Below are 22,916 nucleotides of genomic sequence, written 5' to 3' on the forward strand. Positions count from 1 at the left end.
ATATTTATCTCCCGAAAGCAGAAGCGAACAGTATTTACTGTGTTTTCTAGTAGGCGAGTATTTACCGCCTGAAAGCTGACGTAAGCAGGGAAACCTGTATCTTCAAGAGGGAAGCTCGTATCTCCCATCTTTCGCATGCGGCTAAACGCACCATAAGCGCCGCCTCCTCGCGCCCTCTGCTCATGAATACTTAGTTTTATGCTAACGAGCCGCCGGAGGAGCCGCTGGGTGTCAACAGAAGAGTTTAAACTTTTCAGTCCAGTCCGCGGTCAGGTCGACGGCCCCCCGAGGAGGACTTCCCGTTACCAGTTTTCGGTTCAGGCGACAGCATGTCTCCGTCCTCGGCCCCGCGGCTCTTCTCGGAGAAGGAGGTGGCCCGCCACTGCACCAAGGACTCCTGCTGGGTGCTGCTGGGCACCAGGGTGTACGACGTGACCGGCTTTCTGCGGATGCACCCGGGAGGGGAGGCGCTCATCCTGCGCCGGTCGGGGAAGGACGTGAGCCGGGAGATGGAGGGACCCCCGCACCGGCACTCGGAGAACGCCCGGCGGTGGATGGAGCAGTACTACATCGGGGAGCTGGACAGGGACGAAGCGCAGGTAGAGACACGGGGGTTTTGTAGACGTGTGATAAACCACTTCACACCTATAGGCTGACATCATCTTCTTCTACCCTCATACACACAAACCACCCAGAGGAGAACTTCAGAGAAGGATGCAAGAGAAGAAAAACCTGTTGCTCTGTTTTGCAGCGTCTCCTCTTCTCAGATATGTGTTGCTGCTGCTGTATGTGTGTGTGTGTGTGTGAGAGAGAAAGGGAGAGTTGTAGTTTCATGTGGTTTTTGAATGAGGAAGACATATGGTTCAAATTTCTGAACCATATCTCATTGCAGAATCACACGGAGTGACCTGCTGTCTTGGAGGACTATCGTTTTTCAACTCAATCCTAGTGGAAGCCTTTGGGCTCCAGAGACATAGACTGTAATAGAAATAGTAGCCTCTAGGCAAGGCTAGGTCCCCTTTGGGATAAGACTTATGTTCCATAATATTATTAGGGTATACCAACTAATTTGCTCCATTGTCAGACATAGATTTAGATTTGTATTCTCTCTCTGGAAGGTTTCTGGCATGTTTGACATGGGCGTCGATTCGGTTTGGCAAGCTGTGGCACTTGCCCTATATTAGCATGCCTCAGTGCACATTTCATCTTGTGGTTTTTATCTTTGCATCAGAGAGTAAAGATGTAGCCTAGAGCCAGCCAGAAGTCTATTTGGAAGCCATATCTTAAAAAAGAAAGGGACTTTTCAGGATCAATGTTCCCTCTAAGCTACTGAGCGACACTTAGCAATTTATCACACTGAGTAAATAATAATATCCTGACAGAGATGGAGTGGATAGAAGCAGGTTCGGATGTGTTTTTTTTGGTGGCAAATGATATTAGATGCAGTGACTTTGCCAAAGCATAGTGGTTTTGAAAGGCGATATGAGCTTGTGGCTGTGTGTGTGTGTGTGTAACAGGTGCAATTGCCCCTCACTTGACTTATTGGGCGTTTCTCCAAAGTGAAGAAACTCCCTGCTTCTCCTCCTCCCTGATTCCGTCAGCTCCCGGACAGTATTGATTATAGGGGAGGGGATGAGGAGTAGGTGGGAAAAGAGGGAGAGAGAGAGAGAGAGAGAGAGAGAGAGAGGGATCCACTTGTCTAATGCCTGTGTAATCACAGAGAGAAGGAATCAAAAGGTGCAGGGAGGGCCCACAGGTGATATGTTAGACCTGGCTCACACAAATAGGGGGTCAGGGAAGGGGGGGCAGTGGTGTTAATGAATGATTCAAGAGGTGTGTGTGTGTGTGTGTGTGTGTGTGTGTGTGTGATGCAGAGAGAGAGAGCGAGAGAAACTGGTTTGTCCTGTCTATGTACAGCAGAGAGACCATAAACAGGATAAATTTGAGGGAAACCGGAAACTTGCTATCATTTGTGGGATGAATCCACACCCTAGTTAGCTCTGTGTGTGTGTGTGTGTGAGAGAGAGAGAGAGAGAGAGAGAGAGAGAGAGAGGGAGAGAGAGGGAGGCACAGAGAGAGTTTGCATAAATCTCTTACTGACAGAGTTGACATTTACATGGCTTGCCCACTCTGATGTGTGTCCATGTGTGTGTGTGTGTGTTCTGTTTGGTTGGTTGTTATCACTGCAGCCAAGGTTTATGCAATGACATTAAAACCAGCAGTTTTCTCCTCTTCTCCTTTCTTCTCTTCTCTTCTTCTCTCTGTAGCTTCACGCTTCATTTGCTGATAAGCCTTATCTGTAAAATTGGACTTTTGAACCGTTTCTCTTTCTGCTTATTGGCCACTAAGTGTGAAGATGGCATAGTGTGTGTGTGTGTGTGTGTGTGTTTGTGTGTTGGGTGGAAAATGTGTGTGGCAGTTATTTGTTGTGATGTTGTTTTAAGAATTGCGGTCTTGGTAAAAGGAGCTTGTCAGTGCAACATCACACATACACAAAACCACACACAAACATACACACATTCTCTCTCTCTCCCTCTCTCTCTCTCTCTCTCTCTCTCTCTCTCCCCCCCCCACACACACACACTCATTTCACAGTTTGAGAAGTTAGTGTCATTTTTAGAGGCAGTCATGACAGTCCTCTGCAAAAAAAAGGAAAGCGGTTTTTCACTTTATGTCTTCCCTTTATTTCATCTGGAACTCATGTCAAGTTTTCACACGATGAATCACCAAAGTGACTTCCTCAAAATCTGCTTTATTCATCAATATACAAGCGGAGAGAGAGAGAGAGAGAGAGAGAGATGCTGAGCAGCAAAGGTCACGGACAGGTCACGGCATCATCAGCTGAGCCACCTTGAGGTGTCCAGCTGGGTGTGAGCGTCATGAGACAGAGTTGAAACCATAATGACTTACCAGGCCGTTCCGGTTACTACTTAACTATCTCCTCTGCAGTATTTGTTCTCCAGGTACGGGCTGAATATGTCGGCTCCATCGCTCGGACACCTTGGTGTAACTGCTAAGGTCAAACTGCCCCCCCCCCCCCCCCGTTTCTTTTCTCTAATGATTGGCTTTAAGTGCCTGAAGCATGTCAGGCCCCGCTTTCACCAAGCAGTGAAATACCAGTGCAGAAAGAGGATGTATCAACTTTCAGTCCTATTTCGAGTCATGCAAGTGTAAATATACCACAAAACGAATGCAATCTTAGAGTCTTGTTTTTTTTTTTTTCTTTCAAACTACCACCAGGAATAACAGCATCTACTCCTTCTTGGTTGTGTGTTTCTTTAAAGGGCCGTTCAGTAGTGGCCTGCAATTACTACAAGCAGTTAAGTTTCAGTTAATATTTCTTTTATAATACTGCTATGTCCTTTGTCCAAGCTTTTTGGCTTGAGAATGAGCTAACCTACTGGCCAATTAATGAACTTTGAAAGCCAGAAATCTCAGCACCTGCCACCGTTGGGTCATTGGTACTGATCAACAACCCTATCAAATTCTTATGTGCTATGGGGCAGTAAAAATCGTACTTATTGCCCCTTTAAATGTGTCTTTGTTGGTACCGTATCTGGGCGTAAATCAAGGTGCACCTTTCACCAGCGCTGGGATTTGAATGGCAGGTGAATGCCAGGAGATACTGTTTGCACATTTGTCTGTCTCAGAGGAGGCCGCTCTGCTAGCGCTCTGCCACACAGGACTAAGTGTTTGAACAGACTACAAACAAATGGTCTCTGTGAGGCTTTGTAGACATGAAGACTTAAAAAAAAAAAAATTCCGTTTGAGGGCTGCTCATAGTACAAACACAGGGAGATGACAGAGGGGATGAGAGGGAATGCCCAAGAGGGAAGCATATACTTACAGGATCTCGCGCCTAAAGATTTCCCTAATGCATTTTGTGCATGTCTCAAGAGCACCCGCAACTTTTTCCACCAACGCTCAACAATCATACAATTTGAGCTCCCTGCTGTCTTTCCACAGTCTATTGAGGTCTATTCATAACTGATTTTTGGTATTACTCATTCTCCGTCTTTCTTGAACTGAAGGTGTTTTGTGCTGAATAAGTGTCACAACTGTAGGGCCCGCCGGACACGAGGCTGTGTTTTCTTAATTCCTTAAAACCAGAGGGTAACATGGGGACAGCGATGGTATCTTAAAGCAGGAGTCGGTCTGGCAGTGTGTTTGCCTGCAGACAGAGCAGTCAGGTGCCTGAGAGGAGGCTCTGCTGGGACCGGAGCCCAGGCCTGCAGGAGTTGTGTGTGAGGTAGGGGATGAGGCTATAGTTTCCATTGTGTGTGTGTGTGTGTGTGTGTGTGTGGGCGTGCATGTGCGTTTGTGAGAGGGTTTACAATCAAACAGAGGTGCTGTTTATACCGTCAACAAATTGAACAGGTTTGTTTTGCATGCTGATCGCTTCCATTCAGAACCAGTGGTCAAAGGCCTTTTTCCAGGAATTGGCAATAGGTAGACCTAACCCGCAATATTTTCATAGAAAGAAATATCCGTTTTGCTGCTCTCTATCACTGACTGATACAACACAATAGTGATTCAAGCTATATCCAGTTCATGGAAGCTTTCACATCGTCTGTTCTTGCTTCAACATGGCACAGCGGGCAGCGTACCAAAATATTCATCACTGAACCTCAGTTTCACTTTACCACAGAAAGTGCAGTTTCCAACACTTTCACTCTTGCTGTTGATATTCTGAACATATTAGAATATGACAGAATAGCTTACATTTTTAACAGAATACTAAAATCGTTGTTTAGTTATAGTCAATCTTGAGTCAAATTGCAGTTAAATGTGAACAGTACAACTAAACCTTTTTTGTCCATACAACAGACAAATGAACTGGTCAGGTAATTGAATGGCATACTGCAGTTTAAATGTGTTGATTGTTGATACAATACAACACCTATATGCCTTTTGCAAAACCTAAATATGAGTTGCAATGGCACTTCATTCTGTTGGATATCTGTCCTCCAGACTCATTGGTCCTTAAAAATTCGGAATCCTTAAAAAGTCGAAATTGAAGACCCTGAAAAGTGTGAAAAAAGTCTTAAATACGTTATTAGTTATGTTTTTCACCATGCACTGACAGACTTCTTTGCCCCGCATGTCCACGTAAATGGAGAATTGGATTTAATGTCCTTTAATAATGAATTTCCTGGTGTTCCTGGAGCTCTATCCATTAGTTTTTTCCGAACTTTCATTTTAGTTTTGCGAGCATCGTTTCTTCATTTTGGGTTTTTAACTGGTCTTAAATCAATAATTCCAGGTAGCGTTAAAAGATCTTATAAAGTCTTAAATTTGGCTTTCTGAAACCTGCAGACACCCCGAGGCCATTCACCGCTTCAATTCCCGAGGAGGGATGGATTAGTGAGCTTCTACTTTAACATAATAATTCATGCGCAGTCTCACTAGAAACGGGCCCACGAGTCACGTCCCAAACTTTAAGGAACACTGTAACATCAGGGCGTGTACTGTACGCGCGTCTCTCTGGGCTCGCCTGCTCGCTCCATGGCTCCAGGCTGAGTAAAGGCAGAGCCGCTTATCCCTCTAATCAGCGTGTCATTCTCAGGTGCGCCTTTGTTTGCTCTGCGCTCCTGCAGCTTTGTCTCGAAGTTCCCCGCTGGCCCGGGGCCCCCGTCCACCTCGGGACAGGATGCGGAAACACACGGCTCAGCAATCCGTGACACATTCTTTCTCTCTCTCTCAGTTTCGTTCTCTCTTCCTTTACATAGAATTCGGATGGAAGCGAATTCAACCGGGCAGAGTGCAGTGGTCTTTATGCCCGATGCACAGGAGAATGTGATTGTATATTCATGAAGCGAGGGAGATAATGCACTTATTGATGAGCGAGTGGAATCGCACACAAGTGAGTGAGTGTGCGAATGAATGAATGAACAACGGAGAACGTATGGAAGACGACAGCAGAACGAGAAGAGATGAGGAGAAGACAGGAGAGTGGAAGAGAGTAGGAAAGCCTGTGACAGGACAGAATAGAATAGAATAGAATAGAATAGAATAGAATAGAATAGAATAGAATAGGCCAAAAACTCCCAGAAGTGTTTGAGGTTTGGGGAGGTTTGAGGATGATGATGTAGCACGGCACAGAGGAACAGACCCTGACAGTGCATAATAAAGCAGAGGCTTGCAGATGAGAGTTAGAGGCTGGCAGGAGTGAACGGAGGTCACGGTGGTGGGCGGCGATAACTTTTCCGGACGGAATGCCGGAGGGCGGCCGGGCCGGGCGGGCGGAGCGCTGGAATGTAGACTTTCATCTGCAAACGAGCTCCCTCTCCGCTCAATGACGTGATTGTCTTTCATCAGAGGGCAACGCGGAGGGGAGGAGGGAGGGAGGGACGAGGAGACGGAGGGAGAGATGGGGGAAGTTGTCAGGCATCTTTTTTTGACAATAGCGTTTGAATGCCTTTGGTTTTTGTTCTGAAACGTTGTCCCTGTTGCCCACCGCCAGCCAATCAAATCAAAGCAAAACAGTGGCTCCTGATTGGCTGCCTGTTACGCTGCTTTACACAAAGCAGGAGCATCTAAACTCACGCCGACTTTTCTTCCTGTTTCTCCGCTGCCTGGATGGTGAGGATTAATATCAAAACGTGAAAGATTCTAACTTCAAGGTGTGTGTGTGTGTGTGTGTGAGAGAGAGGGAGATAGAGAGAGAGAGAGAGAGAGAGAGGGAGAGAGAGTGGTGGGAGATGAATTCTGTTGCACCATTGTACAAGTGTTTGTCAGTTTTAGAGCCAGAAAGTTAATTTCAGATGCTGGCTGTTTAGCAGGGAGGGAGCTAAAGCAGAAGAGAAGTGTCAGATGGAGGAAGAGATGAAATAGGGCAAAGGAGGGAAGAAGAGAAAAAAAAGGAAAAGATGACAAGAGTGGGAGGGAATGGAGGAGAGCAGTCTTTCCCATGAAGCCGCTCAGGTGAAGCCCCCTCCTTTTTTACAGCTCCTTACAGCCACTCTGGGTCAGAGTTCGTCACCGTGGCGATGCATTACCCGGCACGTTGTTTACCTTTGCTACCTTGGAGACTGCCGATGCTGCAATTAGCGCTCGGATGCAGGTCTCGGGTGGCTCCCCCGGTCGCCACGGTAACACCTGGAGGATATAGAGAGAAAGGGAGAGCGAGGGAGAGAGGAAGGGAGACTGATGGACGGTCAGAGGGGATGGAGAGGGAACATATGCCGGAGAGGTCCAATTGATTTGGGCGCAGGTAAACAAAGAGTCTCCCGGGAGTCCGGCTGTACTAAAGCCATCCGTCCCCGTCCTCTCGCATCATTTGCACTGAGTCGACTGTTCCAGGCCATAACTTGAACTGGTAACGTTTTTTTTTTCTTTACCCATAGCTTTTTAGTCTTTTGTGCATCCTCATTGGTCCGCTGAGACCTCAGAGGATCTGATTGGCTCGAGAGGCATTGTGGAAATCCCTGCTCATGTTTGCCTGTGGTCAAAAAGAAAAGATGGGCAGAGGGAAAAATGTCAAAAGTAGATTTTGAGCATATCCTGCATTACAAAACAGCATTTCTGTGACTTGTTTTGGAGGTGTGGAGAGGTGTATGTATGCTCCTATCACCTGTGACCTTTAATGTCACTTTTTGTTGTTGTTAAAATGCTTTGCATTGAATCTGTTTTGTTTGCTAAAAATGAATAACATTACGAACAAAGTGAGTTGAGATTAAAATTAATTTAAGGATGGTTTGCGGGGGGTTGACAAATTAGTTGGAAAAAAATCCTTCCTTCTTTTCCTTCCTTCCTTCCTTCCTTCCTTCCATTTATCTACCCATCTGTCTAGCAGGCAGGCCATGCTGTGACTGTGTGTGTGTGTATGTGTGTATTTGTGGAGGGGGCTGGTTGGCCTATAGCCCAGGGGGGGAACACAACACACACTCACATGTCTGTTGTTGGAGAAAAATAAGCTGTTGGAAGGTGTGGGAGAGACAGACAAGATTCTCAGACACACCCAGAGGAGGAGGGAGGAGGAGAGGGAGGGAAAGGCAGCCACAACCAGGAGTTAGATGGATTAATGGATGGAGGGAACAGGAAGAGAGGACTGGGTCAGCACACCCTGCTGTACCTGTCCCTCCCTATTCCCACTCACTCTACCAGTTTGAAGCTGAAGTGTGATGTATTAGTGCATGGAAGTATATTACATTTTACACAAGAAATTAGTAGAAACGGAAAGGCACAGTTTTCGATAAAGCCCACTCTCTCATACAGGGAGTCTGCAGGTCCTTGAAATGTCTTAAATCATATAGTTAAAGGTTCTACTGCCCCATCGCACAAACAGACCATAATATATCTGTGGGGGGTTGATACGGTTGTTGATCAGTACCAATGACTCAAAGATGACTTCACCAGGTGCTGAGATTTCTGGCTTTCAAAACTCACTTTCTGCCCCATACTCCCCACCCATTGGAGTTTCGATTGGGACATTCTGACTTGGGTAAGAGGAGATAAGGAAGGGCAACAACATAACACAAGTATTGATGTTGTTGCAATTCTTACTGGTCTCCAAAAACAGTTGATAAAGGTCATAGATTAGTTAATGCCCCTTTAAATACAGCAATTGAAGTGGATCAGTGTTTCTCCCATGTGTATTTTATGGAAACAGCTCTCCTCACCATCCTTAATCTTTGTGCCAGCACTTACCCTCTTCTTCTTGCCCTCCATGCGACTGTCCATCTGCAGCTATGTTTACATACAGTAACCCAGCTATTGGCCAGACTCTGGTCTTATTCAGGTTAACATGTTGACATCAAAATGCTGTGTGAGTCTCAGTTTGCGCAGGTGGCAAAAACCAAATGTGAAAGCCGTAAGATGTTTCCATGCCAGTAACACATTTAATATGGGAGTAAACCAGGTTTAACCAGGTTTCTCATGAGCTTAACCACGTTATTCTAACCCAGATATGATGTTTAGCCTACATGCGTCAACCCCAAAGCACGTAACTTGAGTAACCGGGTTAAGAGAGGAATCCTCTGTGCATGTAAACACAGGCTGTGTATCATGTGTGATGTGTGATGTGTTCATCAAGTCACATTCCTTCCAGTAATACACTTGGCCCATACAGATGTTTCTGATTCAGAGTTTGATAATATTGTATTTACAGTGCAGGTTATGACTGCAGCACTATCTCCAGAGCAAGGGCGAGATATCTCCACTCTAAGGGAAAGTCCTGTAATGTAGGAGGTTCTCAGGTACTTGGGTTCAAAGTCATATATGTATATGACTTTTTTCAGGCACCAACCCGAACACACACACACACACACACACACTGATCAAAATGGAAGATGGAAAAGTGGAAAAAAGTGCAAAAACTAAATAGCATCATGAGTTTTTCTTCAAGTTACCTTCATGCAAGAATAGAAACCTACAGTTAAAAAAGACAGATGGTTAACTAGCTCCCACTGGCTAGCTCTGTTTCCAATTCATAAAACACACGGTGCACTTTACAGGCTCATAAAGCAATATTTAAATAACAATATAACAATCAGATTACCTGGCTGTAATTACATGCATAAAGATCTGTGAGGGTCACTGCTATCGTCTGCTGCCTGCTCATTGGACTCCTTGATGGCTTTGATGAATTGTGTATGTAGGCTTTTGTTTGTGTGTCTATTTGTGGTCACCGAAAAAATAATCGGGGGTGTGTGTGTGTGTGTGTGTGTGTGCTTATATACCTGGGGGCATGCTGACTGCCCTTTGCCCCCTGCACTCCCTGCTGCACCTGTTCTTCCCGATTTCCACTCACTACAGTTTGTATATTACACGGCAATATAATTCATTTTAGTCATGATCAAAAACTGAACTGAGTAGAAACGGCAAGGCGAGGTCGAGAGTCATTTTTTTGATGAAGCCCACCCACTCCACACCACATAAAGTGTGAATCAGCACCCTAGGGTGGGTCAAGAACGGTTTTCATGGGACCTCACACAGGGTGTCTGCACGTCCTTGAAATATGTTAAATAATATTATATAAAATCAAGATCTTGAATATAGTTAAAGGGGCGATAAGTAAGATTCTACTGCCCCATAGCACAAACAGATCATAATAGATATTTTTTTTTTTTATTGTGGATGATGAGAAACATTATTTTAAAAAATGGCTTATTGACACACAGCAGCACTCTTATGATACCATGGTGAAGGAGGCTGCTTTGTGTGTAGGTTAGCTTACTACTGTCTGTATTGTAACATGACACCTCTTGCACACACTGGGTAGCTACAGAGGGCCTCTGATTCAAGCATGCACACACACACACACACACACACACACACACACACACACACACACACACACACACACACACCACAGAGAGGGAGAGAGAGAGAGAGCAAGGGTGGAATCTTGATTCCTGGTCATTCAGGTTGGACTGGTTCTGTTAGTTAGAGGGAGACGAGTGATGTTGTTAGCTACACACACACACACACACACACACACACACACACACACATACCATATGGACACATGCGTCATTCACCCTAACAAACTGTTCTCATCTATCCACATCTTCTTTGGTTTTCTCCCCCTGTTAAACACACTTCACACACACACACAAACACACACACACACACACAGTTACACACACACACACGCCCCACCCAAGCTGCCTTTTCTCTTCTTACAACACCCTCGATGTTGACAGGGATGAGTTTGAAAAATTCTGTCACCTGAATCAATGACAGTTATTCATGTGATAATCACAACAAACATTACGAAACACACACTCTGTTTTCCTTTCTTTCTCTCTCTCACACACACACACACACACACACACTCCTCAGGATGACCCATACAATGTGCAGCTCACCAGATGAATAGGGTTTGGCCATACTTATCCTAATCCAGCTGCGGTTGGATGATTTGGGAGCGGTAAATTGTTCCAGCAATAGATAACTGCTGTTTGGCAATTAGGTGACTGATAGGTAAATGTGTGTGTGTGTGTGTGTGTGTGTGTGTGTGTGTGTGTGTGTGGCTTTGACTATGTCTGCTTGTAAGTGTCACAGGGAGAGATGAGAGGGGAGGCGTGTGTTGTTATCTCTCCCAGATCTGGCATTGTGTGTGTGTGTGTGTGTGTGTGTGTGTTCCCTGACAGAGACATGATAGCGTTTAACCATTAACCGCGCAGTCATGTGATCTTCCTGCCTACACTGATGTCATCACTATCAAATGTGAATTGCGGAAACAGGGCGGATGCGATTTAGAATTGATTCATGATTTGTTCATATGACAACAGGAAGGATTCGTTTTTTCCACTACTTTGAGGCGCGCTCGATTTTGCTTTTTCACACACTGGAATCGATACGTGGGGCGGGGCTAAATGGGGAAAGTGGACCCGTCATTTCCAAGAAGAGTCATGTCATGTATGTAGTCAAGTAAATGGATTCAAGCAAGAGGGATGATGGGTAGGCGAACCGCTGTTTTCCCTCACATGTTCTGGACAATGTCTGACTGATCGATGTGGCCTGTGTGTGTGTGTGTGTGTGAGAGAGAGAGAGAGAGTGTGTGTGTCCCCATTCATAGCTCAAGGCCCTTTCACAGTGTTACTGAACTTCAACCCTGCTCATTCCACATGCAACCCTACCTGGGAGCTGCTGTTGACACACACACACACACACACACACACACACACCCTGCTCTTAAAGCGCACTTAAGTCCATGGCATAGGCAAGGCAGACGTATGATTTTACACACAAATCATCAATCAAATCACAGATCAAACATCAAAACAGTATTCTTTCACGATAAATGAGTTTTTCACTGAATGACTATTTCCAGACCGCTCCCATCACACTTCAGAAAGTTACATATTCTCTCTCAGTAGATGTTCATATAGATATATGGATGTATTATGGCACACCAGGGTCAGACTTGCTTGACATGGAATAAGAGCGGGGAATTAGAAACTTGAGGAAAGCTGAAGTTGAAGCCTTGATAAACATATTGATTGCAAAAAAATTGAGTAGTTAACCCAAGAATGACAAAATGACCAAGTTTCAGAGTTTGTGAGCTCAGATGTTACACACACAGCTCTGGGTGTTGCCAGAATGTGCTCATCACCCTTATATAGGCTAGATTTCATATCAGCGTTAGAGCGGTGCCTTAAAGTGTCCCAGCCTCTCCCTCAGCCTCTCCTGCTTGACCCACGCTCCCCTCTTACCTACGTAACCGGGTTATGAAAGCTTTTTCCAGTGCTAAAGTCACCTGTTGAGCCACTGGCTTTGATGGTCTCTTGTGTGTTTGTTCTTACTTATTTACTTGAATCCAGGATAGGAAACACTTAACTTTATAATGGCCTTATTCCAATCTATTAACCTATGGAAAAGTATTGTAAGTACAATGTATGTAGAACAGTGTAACAACACTGTTTTAATGAAGCCGTGTGAATGGTGTGTTTCACTGTTGTAAGTGTACTATGTATAAAGGGAAATACCTATCTACCAAATACATACACAGTAATGTTGTATACTTATTACAATACTTTTCCATAGGTTAATACACTGGTTAATACACTGGAATAAGGCCATTGTAAAGTAATGTGTTACCCCAGGATGTACCTATGCTGCATCAATCTGTATGCTGCACACTTTCATATAGTAGTAACACACAAAATACATACATATAAATTAATTTACATATCAATTAATTGAACTATATATATATTAAAAAAAATCATGGCAAAGAGTCATACAGTTGCTTAACATTGCCCATTAACCAGAAATGTGGATGGGTAGGCAGGCAGCAGGCAACATTTTGAGGCAATGTAGATGGGCAATATTGCCTTCAGGACGGTTTAGAGCAAAATCAATATGGGAAACTTTGAGGGACAAAAGTGTGATTACAATTACTGTTTTTAATTATATAAATATAGGCACATTTGCGCAACTGCAAGTGCTGCCTTTGAACCACGGCCTTCACCCTCAATCCTTTCACCAAATCTCAAGTCCTGCTTACACGGTCCTGCATAACGCTCACCTAGCCCAACACTAACTCAACCTTTGCCCTACACACAATTCCTCCACCTTCAGTCCCGTCCCTCTCCCAGGCACCAGTCATAAAAAGCACAGTAATAAATGCAAAGATAATGCAAAGATAGAAAACAAACACACACACATAGAAGAGAAAAAAAATGACCCTGTTTTGCTGATGAATTCATTAGATCTTTATAAAAAACATTTCACCGGAAGAAACAAAAACAAATGACACCAAACAATAGATAACAGGGAAATAAATGAAAATAGGCCTGATGGAGAAAGTGAAGTGAAAGGGGAAGTGAGAGTGCGGCAGTGAGTCGGAGGGTGGTGTCACGTGGAAGAAAGACAGGGAGAAGGGAGAGAGAGAATTTGTTTGTGTAGTTACTTAGGGAAAACTTTCACATTTCAGTTCATCAGACAGATGCTGAGTCTATATTTGAAAATGTGGATTCATTTACAGTGTGTATGAAACAATTCCACAGTTGAGCTCCTCTAGATCTTATAACAGCAATCCAGAATCTCAAATGGCTCTGGTTGTCAGTGTGTCTGGTGTTATAAGTTGGGTTAGACTAAGATATACGTCAATATATGGGTTCGATATTAACCTTTTATTAAAAATAGCCAGTGAGATCCACCTCTGATATGATGATTATGATGCAGTTTGATTACATATTTATTGTATAATTGATTAATACTACACTGGTTGTCTATGGGAAGCCCTTAAACTGAATTGATTCTAACGCAACATATTGATTTCAATCAATAATTTAGTTTTAGTGTTCTTTTGTCTAAATTATATTTAAGAAGCTTTTCCACACTGTAAATAGTAAAAGTCAGGAGGAAACACTGATTTTTTTTTTTTTGCCATGATAGTGGTCAAATTTAAAGATATTGAATATTGTTACAAAATACTGTCTATCTGCAGCTTCAAGCCAAACATATCAGTATTGGTATCATCCTTTAAAAACCTGTATTAGTTGAATCCTAGGTGTGAGTTGGAGCTTGTGATTCAGTTGAAAGTGAGCTTTGAAGGGCATGAGAAGGGATTCTGTCCGATGTATATGTTTAGACATACAAATACTGGTTTGATATTTATGTTGAAGACAGATTGTTTAGTTGATGAAAAAGTGATGCTGTTCAGTCCATGCTGCCATGTTACACCAGCCTCGCTCATTTGTCCCTTACCTCCACCCTTACCTAAGCCCACCCTCTCCTCCCTCTAGCTCCATCCCAGTCATATTACTGTCTATCCTCCCCAGCCATCGCTCCTGTCCAACACCCTCTGATCCTGCCTAACTCCAGTCCAATTTCACCCTTTGGTTCCCCTGTCTTCTCTCTAGTCTTTCCCTCATTGCTCCTAGCTTATAGCCTCAGTCATTTTCTCCCCTAGTCTATGGGTAAATTCACACCAACCATGTTTGGAGCAATTTATTTGAACTCTGGAGCGTTCACCCCTCTAGTTTGGTTTGTTTGCTCAGGTGAGGTCAATGACATTCAAACTCTGGTGGCACCAAATGACGGCACCAAGATGCCTGAAAATGCAAGTTCAGAATCAGAATCAGCTTTATTGGCCAAGTATGTACACATACAAGGAATTTGACTAAATATACAGCTAAAAACAAGGACAACAAGATGAACAGAGGTAAACCTAAACATTTAGCTACTATGTGCAAGTATGCATATATATAAAAAAGTATATATATGTATACACACACACACACACATATGTAAACAACACTAGGACAATGGTGCAGAGTGCAAAGATGCTGGAATACATATGGAGTTGTTGGTGTAACAGGTTGCATTATATACATGAGTTATTACACATTACATACATTATACACACATTATATACACATATACATACATTATATACAAGTTTCTGTCCTCTTCCAAGAGAACTGTGGTGCGGTTTGTTAGGAGTGAGAACGTAATCAAACCTAATACTATACTTAACATGAGGCTTTATAGGTATAAGGAGACGGAAACTGTCCAATAAACAAGCTACTTGTGAGGCCATGTGACTTTTGTTTACAAGCCCTGGCTCACTTGTAACTGGGCAAACCAAATACAAAAATGCAACAAAGTCACCTTTTCCGCCTATGGTTCGGACCAAAAAGACAAAAAACTGTAGGTGTGATCGCACCCTAACTCATTAATCCTCAAACATCAGTCCCATCCCTCTGTCCCCACATTCTCCTTCCTCCTCCTCCTCTTCCCATTGAGGCTGACTAGTGTCTGTGTTGTGATGGTACCAGGCCACGCCGCCACCCTCCTCTAACCCTCTCCTTTGTTTTTTGTCAGTCGTTCTTTTATGTTTCTCCTCCTCCTCCTGCTGGGACAGAGTGCTCCAGTGTTTTGGTTTTTTTTTGTCTCTTCTCCTCGCTCCTAATGTCTTCCTCGCCGCCTCTCTGTAAAATGTTGGTGAGACATGAATCCAGCGCTTTTTCAACAGGGTATCTTTGAATAATCTCAATTTTTGTATGTTCATTCATTCATTCATGTCTTGCCAACAAGGGGAACTATCTAGATAGATTATCTGACATGCTAATCTAGCTGTAGCCTTGAGACATTGTCCTGTGTGGGGAACTTGAATCAGACAAGGAGATGATAAGCTTTAGTTTAGTCTAGTGTAATTTATTGGACAAAATTTTCCTAACCACGTGTTAAAACCACATGTTAAAAACCTAGCTGCATCTCAGAATTCTTTCAGTTCTCAGCTTTGCAAGCCTTGATCTGAACTTGTGTTAGCACTGTGGTTGCTAAGCTGTTTTACTTGAGCTTGTTGGATGTTTTTTTCGTTGCGCTGTGTAAGCTAGAGCAGCAGAATGAAAGATCTTAAAGATATTCCTCTTCAGGATAATACAGTCAACTGGTTGTCATTCATGACATGACAATGGGCTGACGTGGTGTGAGAGTTAATGTCAACAGTGCAAGCATACCGCTCATTGTCTTGGCTCGGGGCTGAAGAGTGTACACAGGCACTCCTGCATGCAGAGAAACACAGATGACTGGGAACAATTAGTTACTGAATTCCCTCCTCCTGCTTTGAGTGTTTACTCAACAGCTAGCAACTCTGCCGCCATTCATTGGTTCCTGAGCTATCTGTCTTTACGTTTCGGCGATGTAAAGGTAGAAAATGTGTCAAAGGTTGTCACCGAAACTTCTCGAGTTGAGTAGAAATTTGACGAAGAGAACAGCTGAAAGAAAACGGGACACAAAGAGAGTGAGAAGGAGAGAAATGTGAGTCAGAGGTGAAAGGGAGGGATGGTGAAGTCCTCTCCTCCCTTGGACACTGTTGATTTGTTGCCATGGAGACCCCTACCTGAGCTGGTGTTGTCACGATACCTGAATTCTGATGTCAATACCAATACAAAGTACCATGGCAAAGGAGAAAATCCATCACAGAGTACCCACTGGAAAGCACCATACATTCAATATTAATATCAATAAATTAAATAACTTTCTAGATATTCAACTCTGCAATGAGAACAGTTATATCAAGAACTTGAATGAAACATGGGTTCTGTTGCCATGTTTTAATCTGTTTGACTCCGACTGCTGCAGTTCACTGTCAAGAGCCAGACTGTCGCTCTGTCTTTCACAATCCTTCTTCTTCTTCTTTTAACTATTTCAGTCCGCACGTATTCACCTTCTGGAGGTGACACCTTTTCAAATAGCGAATTCAGTCTTTCTCAACAGCACTGAAACTTTGGTTATTGTGACAACGTTAACCTGAGCACACTCTGGAGAAAGAAAGTAAATATGTAGGCTATGTATAGACATATGGACCATGGTCAGACTTACTTATTGTGCAATGAGAATGGGAAATTAGAAACTTGAGGGAAACAAATGAAGTTGAGGGCCTTGGTTACACTTCCTCTTGAGCACTACCTGACCCAAGATTGGCCAAATGTGGAGGGATGGTGGGATGATGGAACACAGTGTCCCTTAGATCAGAGTCCCTGTCTGCAACATGCATTGATCTGTTGCACAAATAGCAGCTACTCTCCATGGGTTTAAATAAAGTCCTTACCTCTGTGTAAGTCTGTTTCTTAGTATTGTGTGGTTTTAGATCATGTTAGTGGCTCGTAAAGTGGCTAGAAGTTTCAGACCTTTTCTTTCTCAGAAAGAAGACCCAGAAAAGTACACCACAATCAGTTCAACCGTTGCACCCACAGTCTAGCCGATTAAAAACTAGATCAAACCGTGGTTTGTGTTTGGCAGTGTGTAGACCACCGGTGTTTATAGATAGATGTAGCTCACCCACAAACAAGAGGCTTTTGTTGGTTTCAGTTCAAGCTATATAATGGTTAAAGATTCATATTAGATTCTATGAAACTCGAAGGAACTCCACAGCAATGTCATGTATAATTGTAATCATTTCCACAAAAGCCATATCTGTTTTTATCATCTTAGAATGTGACTGAGACAGTTGAGTCTTCTGTCTTCATATTCACCTCAACTTGTGCGCTTTATTTTTCTGCCAAAAGATAGCCTAGGCTTTTATTTAGTTCAAAGATGACATGGATGTCATATAACTGGCCGAGGTACGCACCATGTACTCGTGACCACGTGGGTTTGAATTTGTCATACTCTCTTTGTCCCACCTTTCCTGTCACTCTCCACTCTAAACTACCTAATAAAGCAGGAATGTCAGAAATAATCCTCTTATTATGTGAGGAGAGCCATCCTTTTAGATGCTTGCTGCACTGCTGTAGCATTGTTGCTTCACCCCCAGGGGGAATTGTCTGGAAAATCCTGGTGTACTAATAATGTAGTTTCGAGGCGGAGTGAGAGGACTACCAGCTGTGCAATGCCTCTGGGAGCTACCTGATACCTTCAAATTTGGATAGATACCTCTTAATACCTTAGTGGATGTTTACATTTTCAGTATGTGCTTCTCTAGGGACGGGAATATTGATACACAGGGTATGATGTTACTATACCATGTGCCATAATCCAAGGTGAGCATTCATGTAGACGCCCGATTCAGAGTTTAACAGAATGATATACTACCATACCAATGAGTACCATAGAAAACATCAGGCTACACCGTCATAAATCTACAGCACCATGAGACAGGCAGCAACATTCACCAGCTGCCTACTCTAGCTTTCAGGGTGAGTGAGTGTCATCTGGGCTACTAAGTGGGAACCTTCCTTCAGCAATGTTTCACTGAATTAGTCCCACGACACCTCAAGAAGGCTCAACAGTGTATTCCAGCGTCCCAGAAATACCTCAGTCTCAGCAAACCCAAGTCCACCAGACTGCTGTCACTGCACCTGCACCTTGTTACCAACACTACTTTACAATACACACTACCATCAATATCTCATCTGCACCCACCCTACCAAGTCATACACAATAAAAGTTACACCCTACACTTGCCCAAGCAGAGAGCAGCATGCTCCAAGGCTAATGCTAGCAAAAGACTACCTCAATATTTCTTCTCTTCTTCTTCTCCTCTTCTAGGCCTCATATATGCGGGCTCTAAGTCGTACTGCCAAACAGGTGTGCAAACAAATTCTAACTCACTAATGTTCAAGCATGCTACTAAACTAATGCTAACGCAAGGCTAATGTATTTTGGCTATCTACCTAGCAGTTAGGCTGTCTAACTCACTAATGAAGCATGCTACCAAGCTAATGCTAACACCAGGCTAACCCAGTTAAGCTACCTACTTACCAATTAGGCCATCTAACTCACTCAAGATTTAGTTAAGATTTAACTCCACTTAAGACCATAGTGAAACTCATCTTGTGGTTTTCTTCCTTAAGTTTTTCTCACAGTACTTGAACTTGACTTAATTTGTCAAGTAGCCTATGTAAGAAATCCAGTGGAGTTTCTGCATTTAAAGTCTGCTAAATCAACTCTTGAACTGATTTAGAGTGAGTGAAAAGTGATCCACATTGTCAAAGTTGTATTGTACTGCATTACAGCAAATGGCTGAAACAGTGTGGGCCTTTTTAAAGTCGAGCAGAAAGATTAAAGTGAGTAATCGCAGTATTCAGAAACGTTTTTGGGTATGTAAGATTCTTGAAACTTCAATGCCGGGGGGAGAAACAGAGTACGGGTGACTGTTCATGTGAATCAAAGGGTTAAACCTACTTACTGTCTGTAGCACATACTGTCCGTGCCTTTTCTAATTGTTTGGATGTGAAGCATGTAATGGCAGCTCCTATTTACCTGTTCGTTTCCATTGTCAGCTCCTAGGAGAGTAAGCCTCTGTGTTGCGCAGTGGGTACAATTTGCTTTAACGGTGCATTACGCAATGGAGTGTGTGTATTGGTGGATGTGGGTGCGTGTGTGTATACTATGTATGTTTTGTTTACTCTCTTTTATTGATATTTCATTAATATTGTGTGTGTGGAAGTTTGCACATATTTGAGGTTGAAACATGCGAGGTGTGTGTTTGGCAAACACATTGACCGTGACTCGGACATTAAGTGTGTGTCTTTGTGTGAATACATTTGAAATATAGACTGATTGATTCCTTGTTACACAGGAATGTAGCAGTGTTAGTGTGATATTCCAACAAGCAGAAGGAGGCCAATCATTGTCATCATCATCCTCATCATCTTCTTGTTCTTTTTCTTCTCACGTGAGCTTTGTTCGTTATGTATGTCCAAATAAGCCTCTCCTCCCACATTGGTGATATGGTCCCACCTAATAACGCTCCACTCTGGCACAATTCATTGATAGCACCAAGCCTCTCATTAAGGGCCCCTCCCCTCCATATGTACTCATTAAAACACCTTTGTTAAGCCAGGCCCACATGTATAGAGTGGTAATAGGTAAGAGCTTATTAAATAACAAAATCAAACATTGCTCACAAGCTCACAGAGGCCATGATGGCTGCTGATACAGAGGGCGTGTCTGCTTATTGCTTTCACCAACATAAATCTATCACATTTATATGAGGCCCAGTAATAGATTAGTGTAGATTAGCCTTTATTGTCTCCCTTAGGAGAAATTTGTCTTGGGCATTCGAGAGAACACAGGTGGCCTCTCCATATACACACTATATATCCGTATACATGTACAATCAAATTACAGTTAACATTCAGTAAGACACACAGATCCATATACACCAGAACATACACACCAAGAATATTGCCTTATGCCCTACATAAGATATTGCACATTCCCCCAATAAAAGCCGCTCTGGATCTGTCTATCTCTATGTAACATTATATATACTGTATATATCTTTATATTTTTATCTATATCTATGAGATTGTGCAAGAGGGATGAAACAGGTTTGCGGTCTGTTTTTTTGTTTTTGTTTACAGGGCGATAATGGAGGTGTAGCATCGCTTCTGTAGGTGTTGGATTGCCAAGGTGATATTCGTAACAAGCCATGGGGGACCTGAGTGTGTGTGTGTGTGTGTGTGTGCGTGTGTGTGTGGTTGTGCGTGTGTGAGCACCCTTGTTTAAGGTTAATCATCTGTTTAACTGAGACCAACCGGCTGATAAATATTTCACCTGACTGACAGCCACCGACAGCCAGTGGCAGACTGAAGGATGACCCGTGGCAGCCAACTGCAGATCAGCGACGGGAGAAAACTTATTTATGTAACGCGTTCAATTTGGATATTGAGTGCTCTGTCATAGAGGAAGAGGAAGCGGTGAGATATCACACTCTGGTCCCTGGTATCGCAATGTCATCGCAACAAATGCAAACCAGGATCTACTTTCATTGTGCATGTAATGTGTTTAACGGGAAAGGCTGTTGGTGTTAATGGGAACAGTCTTTTTATTTTAACGGGGAAGGTCGTTGGTGTTAATGGGAAAGCTTGAGAGGTTGTCTGCTCCTTCAGCTAAAGCAATTTGGACCAAATTTTCCACAAGCAGAAAACGTTGTCGGGATTCTGAGCTAAAATTCACATTTTTGTGAACGTTGAGAAAAGCATCTTTGCCAGATTGGTTGCTAAGTTACCAGACATTGACCTGGGAAAGGTTTGATGGTCATAACAGTGATATTCAGTGTGGCGTTGTGGTACATGTCAGTTTCACTGTGGCCATAACCAAAAATATGTCAACGTGATGAAGCTGTTATATGACGCTCAATAGGGAAGAGCAAAGGGCAGCCGGCACTGGAGCTAATGGACTCACAACACAAACGCACACAAACACACACACATTGACCAGTATTATATTTAATATATTTGCACTTTACTGTGTACCATACCTTATTTCACAGACACCATATGTGCTTCACCTGCCTGTTATATGGACATTAGTACTAGAGAACAATGGGACAGGCCTGAAGTAAAATGCGGGTTGATTCATACTGCACACACACACACACACATACACACACACACAAATACTTGAAAATAGCATTAGCTGTGACAATGAGGGTGATACTTCTCTTTTCTCTTCTCCTCCCTCCGCATCGACATCTTCCTGTCCATCTCTCCACTCTTTGATCAGCCATCCGTCTTTCTGTCATTAATCATGACTGCGTATGTCTGTTCTTTTCCTTAGACACTGAGAGAGAGGAGGAAGAGCCCCGAGAAGGCAGAAGGAAAGACGGCGGAGAAGAAGACAGAAGAAAAGAAGAAAGAGGTGGAGGTGGAGGAGGAGGAGGAGAGCTCCCCGTACAGCCGCTGCAGCTCTGTGGACTTGGACAAGGTGTGTGTGTGTGTGTGTGTGTGTGTATCTCTTGGGTGTGTGTGAGAGAGTTGGTGTGTGAAGAAGAGTCAGGGGAGAGAGAGAGAGAGAGAGAGAGAGAGAGAGTTAATAGCCATCTGGTCGTTCACCCTGCTTTGCTCAAAAACTGCCCTTGTTCATCCATACACTCTCTGAAAACACACTTCCATGGAGCGAGAACATGTACACACACACACACACACACACACACACACTTAACCCTTACCTAACCTCAACCAAAGGATTTTCCTCATCTTTCTATCCTCATGAAGACATTTGGTCCTTATAAGTATACACACATACTCACACACATTCATTTATTTAAACTGTACAGACGTGACGAAATCATTTGTCAAGGGTTTTCCTTTATCTACAGTCAGGAGTCACTGTCATTGTCAGCACAGCAGTGATGACAGACTGGACCAGTTGGTCTTGTTCACACTGTTGCCAGGTATCACTGTATTGAGTGAGATGCACTGCACTTCACTGAAATCAGACCTAAACATATAATACATCATGTATTCTTAGTATCTCTGTATTTCCATAGGTTGTTATCAGTTCTCAGTGCTTGATAGAAGTCCAGTTTGGTTTGATATAAATAATCAAACATCTGCCAAATAAGGCAGTGTTGGCACAGTTCACACGGCTCCGTTCTGCCAGGTAATTAAAAAACCAGGTGAGCACATCATAAGAAAATGTTTGTTCAAGATAAACTGTGATAATGTGTATGAATGTGATTTGAACAAATTAATATGTCAAATAGTGAGGCTTTCACTGCAGTACCCGGGTTGTTCCTGCACCCGCCTCTATAGCACGTCCACATGTGCACCTGTCAGCGCATTCCTTTTAATTTCAACTTCATTTCATTGCATTATATTGCCACAGAGAGACAGACTTTGATACGAGGCAGACTGGAAGAGCAGCAGTGTTGCTACAGTAGATTACTCAGATTACTCAGATTACTTGGATTCCCACCTGTCCTTTAAAACCAAGCCAGCTATGTGTGTGTGTCTTTTGATTTGTGTGTGTGTGTGTGTGGTGCTGATTGATGCCATGACAGTCAGTCTTATCAGTCTCACTGCTCTGGAATCTGAAGCCCGGCTCCACCAATGAATATGGCCTCTCTTCCTTTCTTCCTTCTATCTTTTTTCACCTGTCAATTTCCATTGCAGCAAACATCTTTATCCGTCTTAGTATGAGGAAACGTGTAACTAATATCAATATTAGTGAATTTGTCATGAAATGCCAGGCTGATACCACTTTATTAATGATTTCCAACTCGG

General features: G+C 43.3%; 1 protein-coding gene across 3 annotated transcripts in view; it reads left to right on the forward strand.

Moving 5' to 3' along the window:
* Positions 1-238: 238 nt before the first annotated feature.
* The window catches only part of fa2h (fatty acid 2-hydroxylase), a 28,352-nt gene continuing 5,674 nt past the window's right edge, over positions 239-22,916 (forward strand). Inside the window, exons 1-4 of one of the 3 annotated variants that reach the window (XM_071544986.1) lie at positions 239-599; positions 714-742; positions 17,105-17,143; positions 21,588-21,615. In XM_071544986.1, the coding sequence (XP_071401087.1) occupies positions 330-599; positions 714-742; positions 17,105-17,143; positions 21,588-21,615 (366 nt within the window). In that variant the 5' untranslated portion in view covers positions 239-329. Of the gene's footprint in view, positions 600-713; positions 743-6,348; positions 6,380-17,104; positions 17,144-21,468; positions 21,616-22,916 lie in introns of all 3 variants that reach the window. The other 2 variants (XM_071544985.1, XM_071544984.1) reach the window with 2 other exon arrangements.

The sequence above is a fragment of the Centroberyx affinis genome, unplaced genomic scaffold, assembly GCF_046629955.1.
Source record: "Centroberyx affinis isolate AG114_WGS23_722 - 3 ecotype Tasmania unplaced genomic scaffold, CSIRO-AGI_Caff_v1 ptg004742l_1, whole genome shotgun sequence".
NCBI classification, from domain to species: Eukaryota; Metazoa; Chordata; class Actinopteri; order Beryciformes; family Berycidae; genus Centroberyx; species Centroberyx affinis.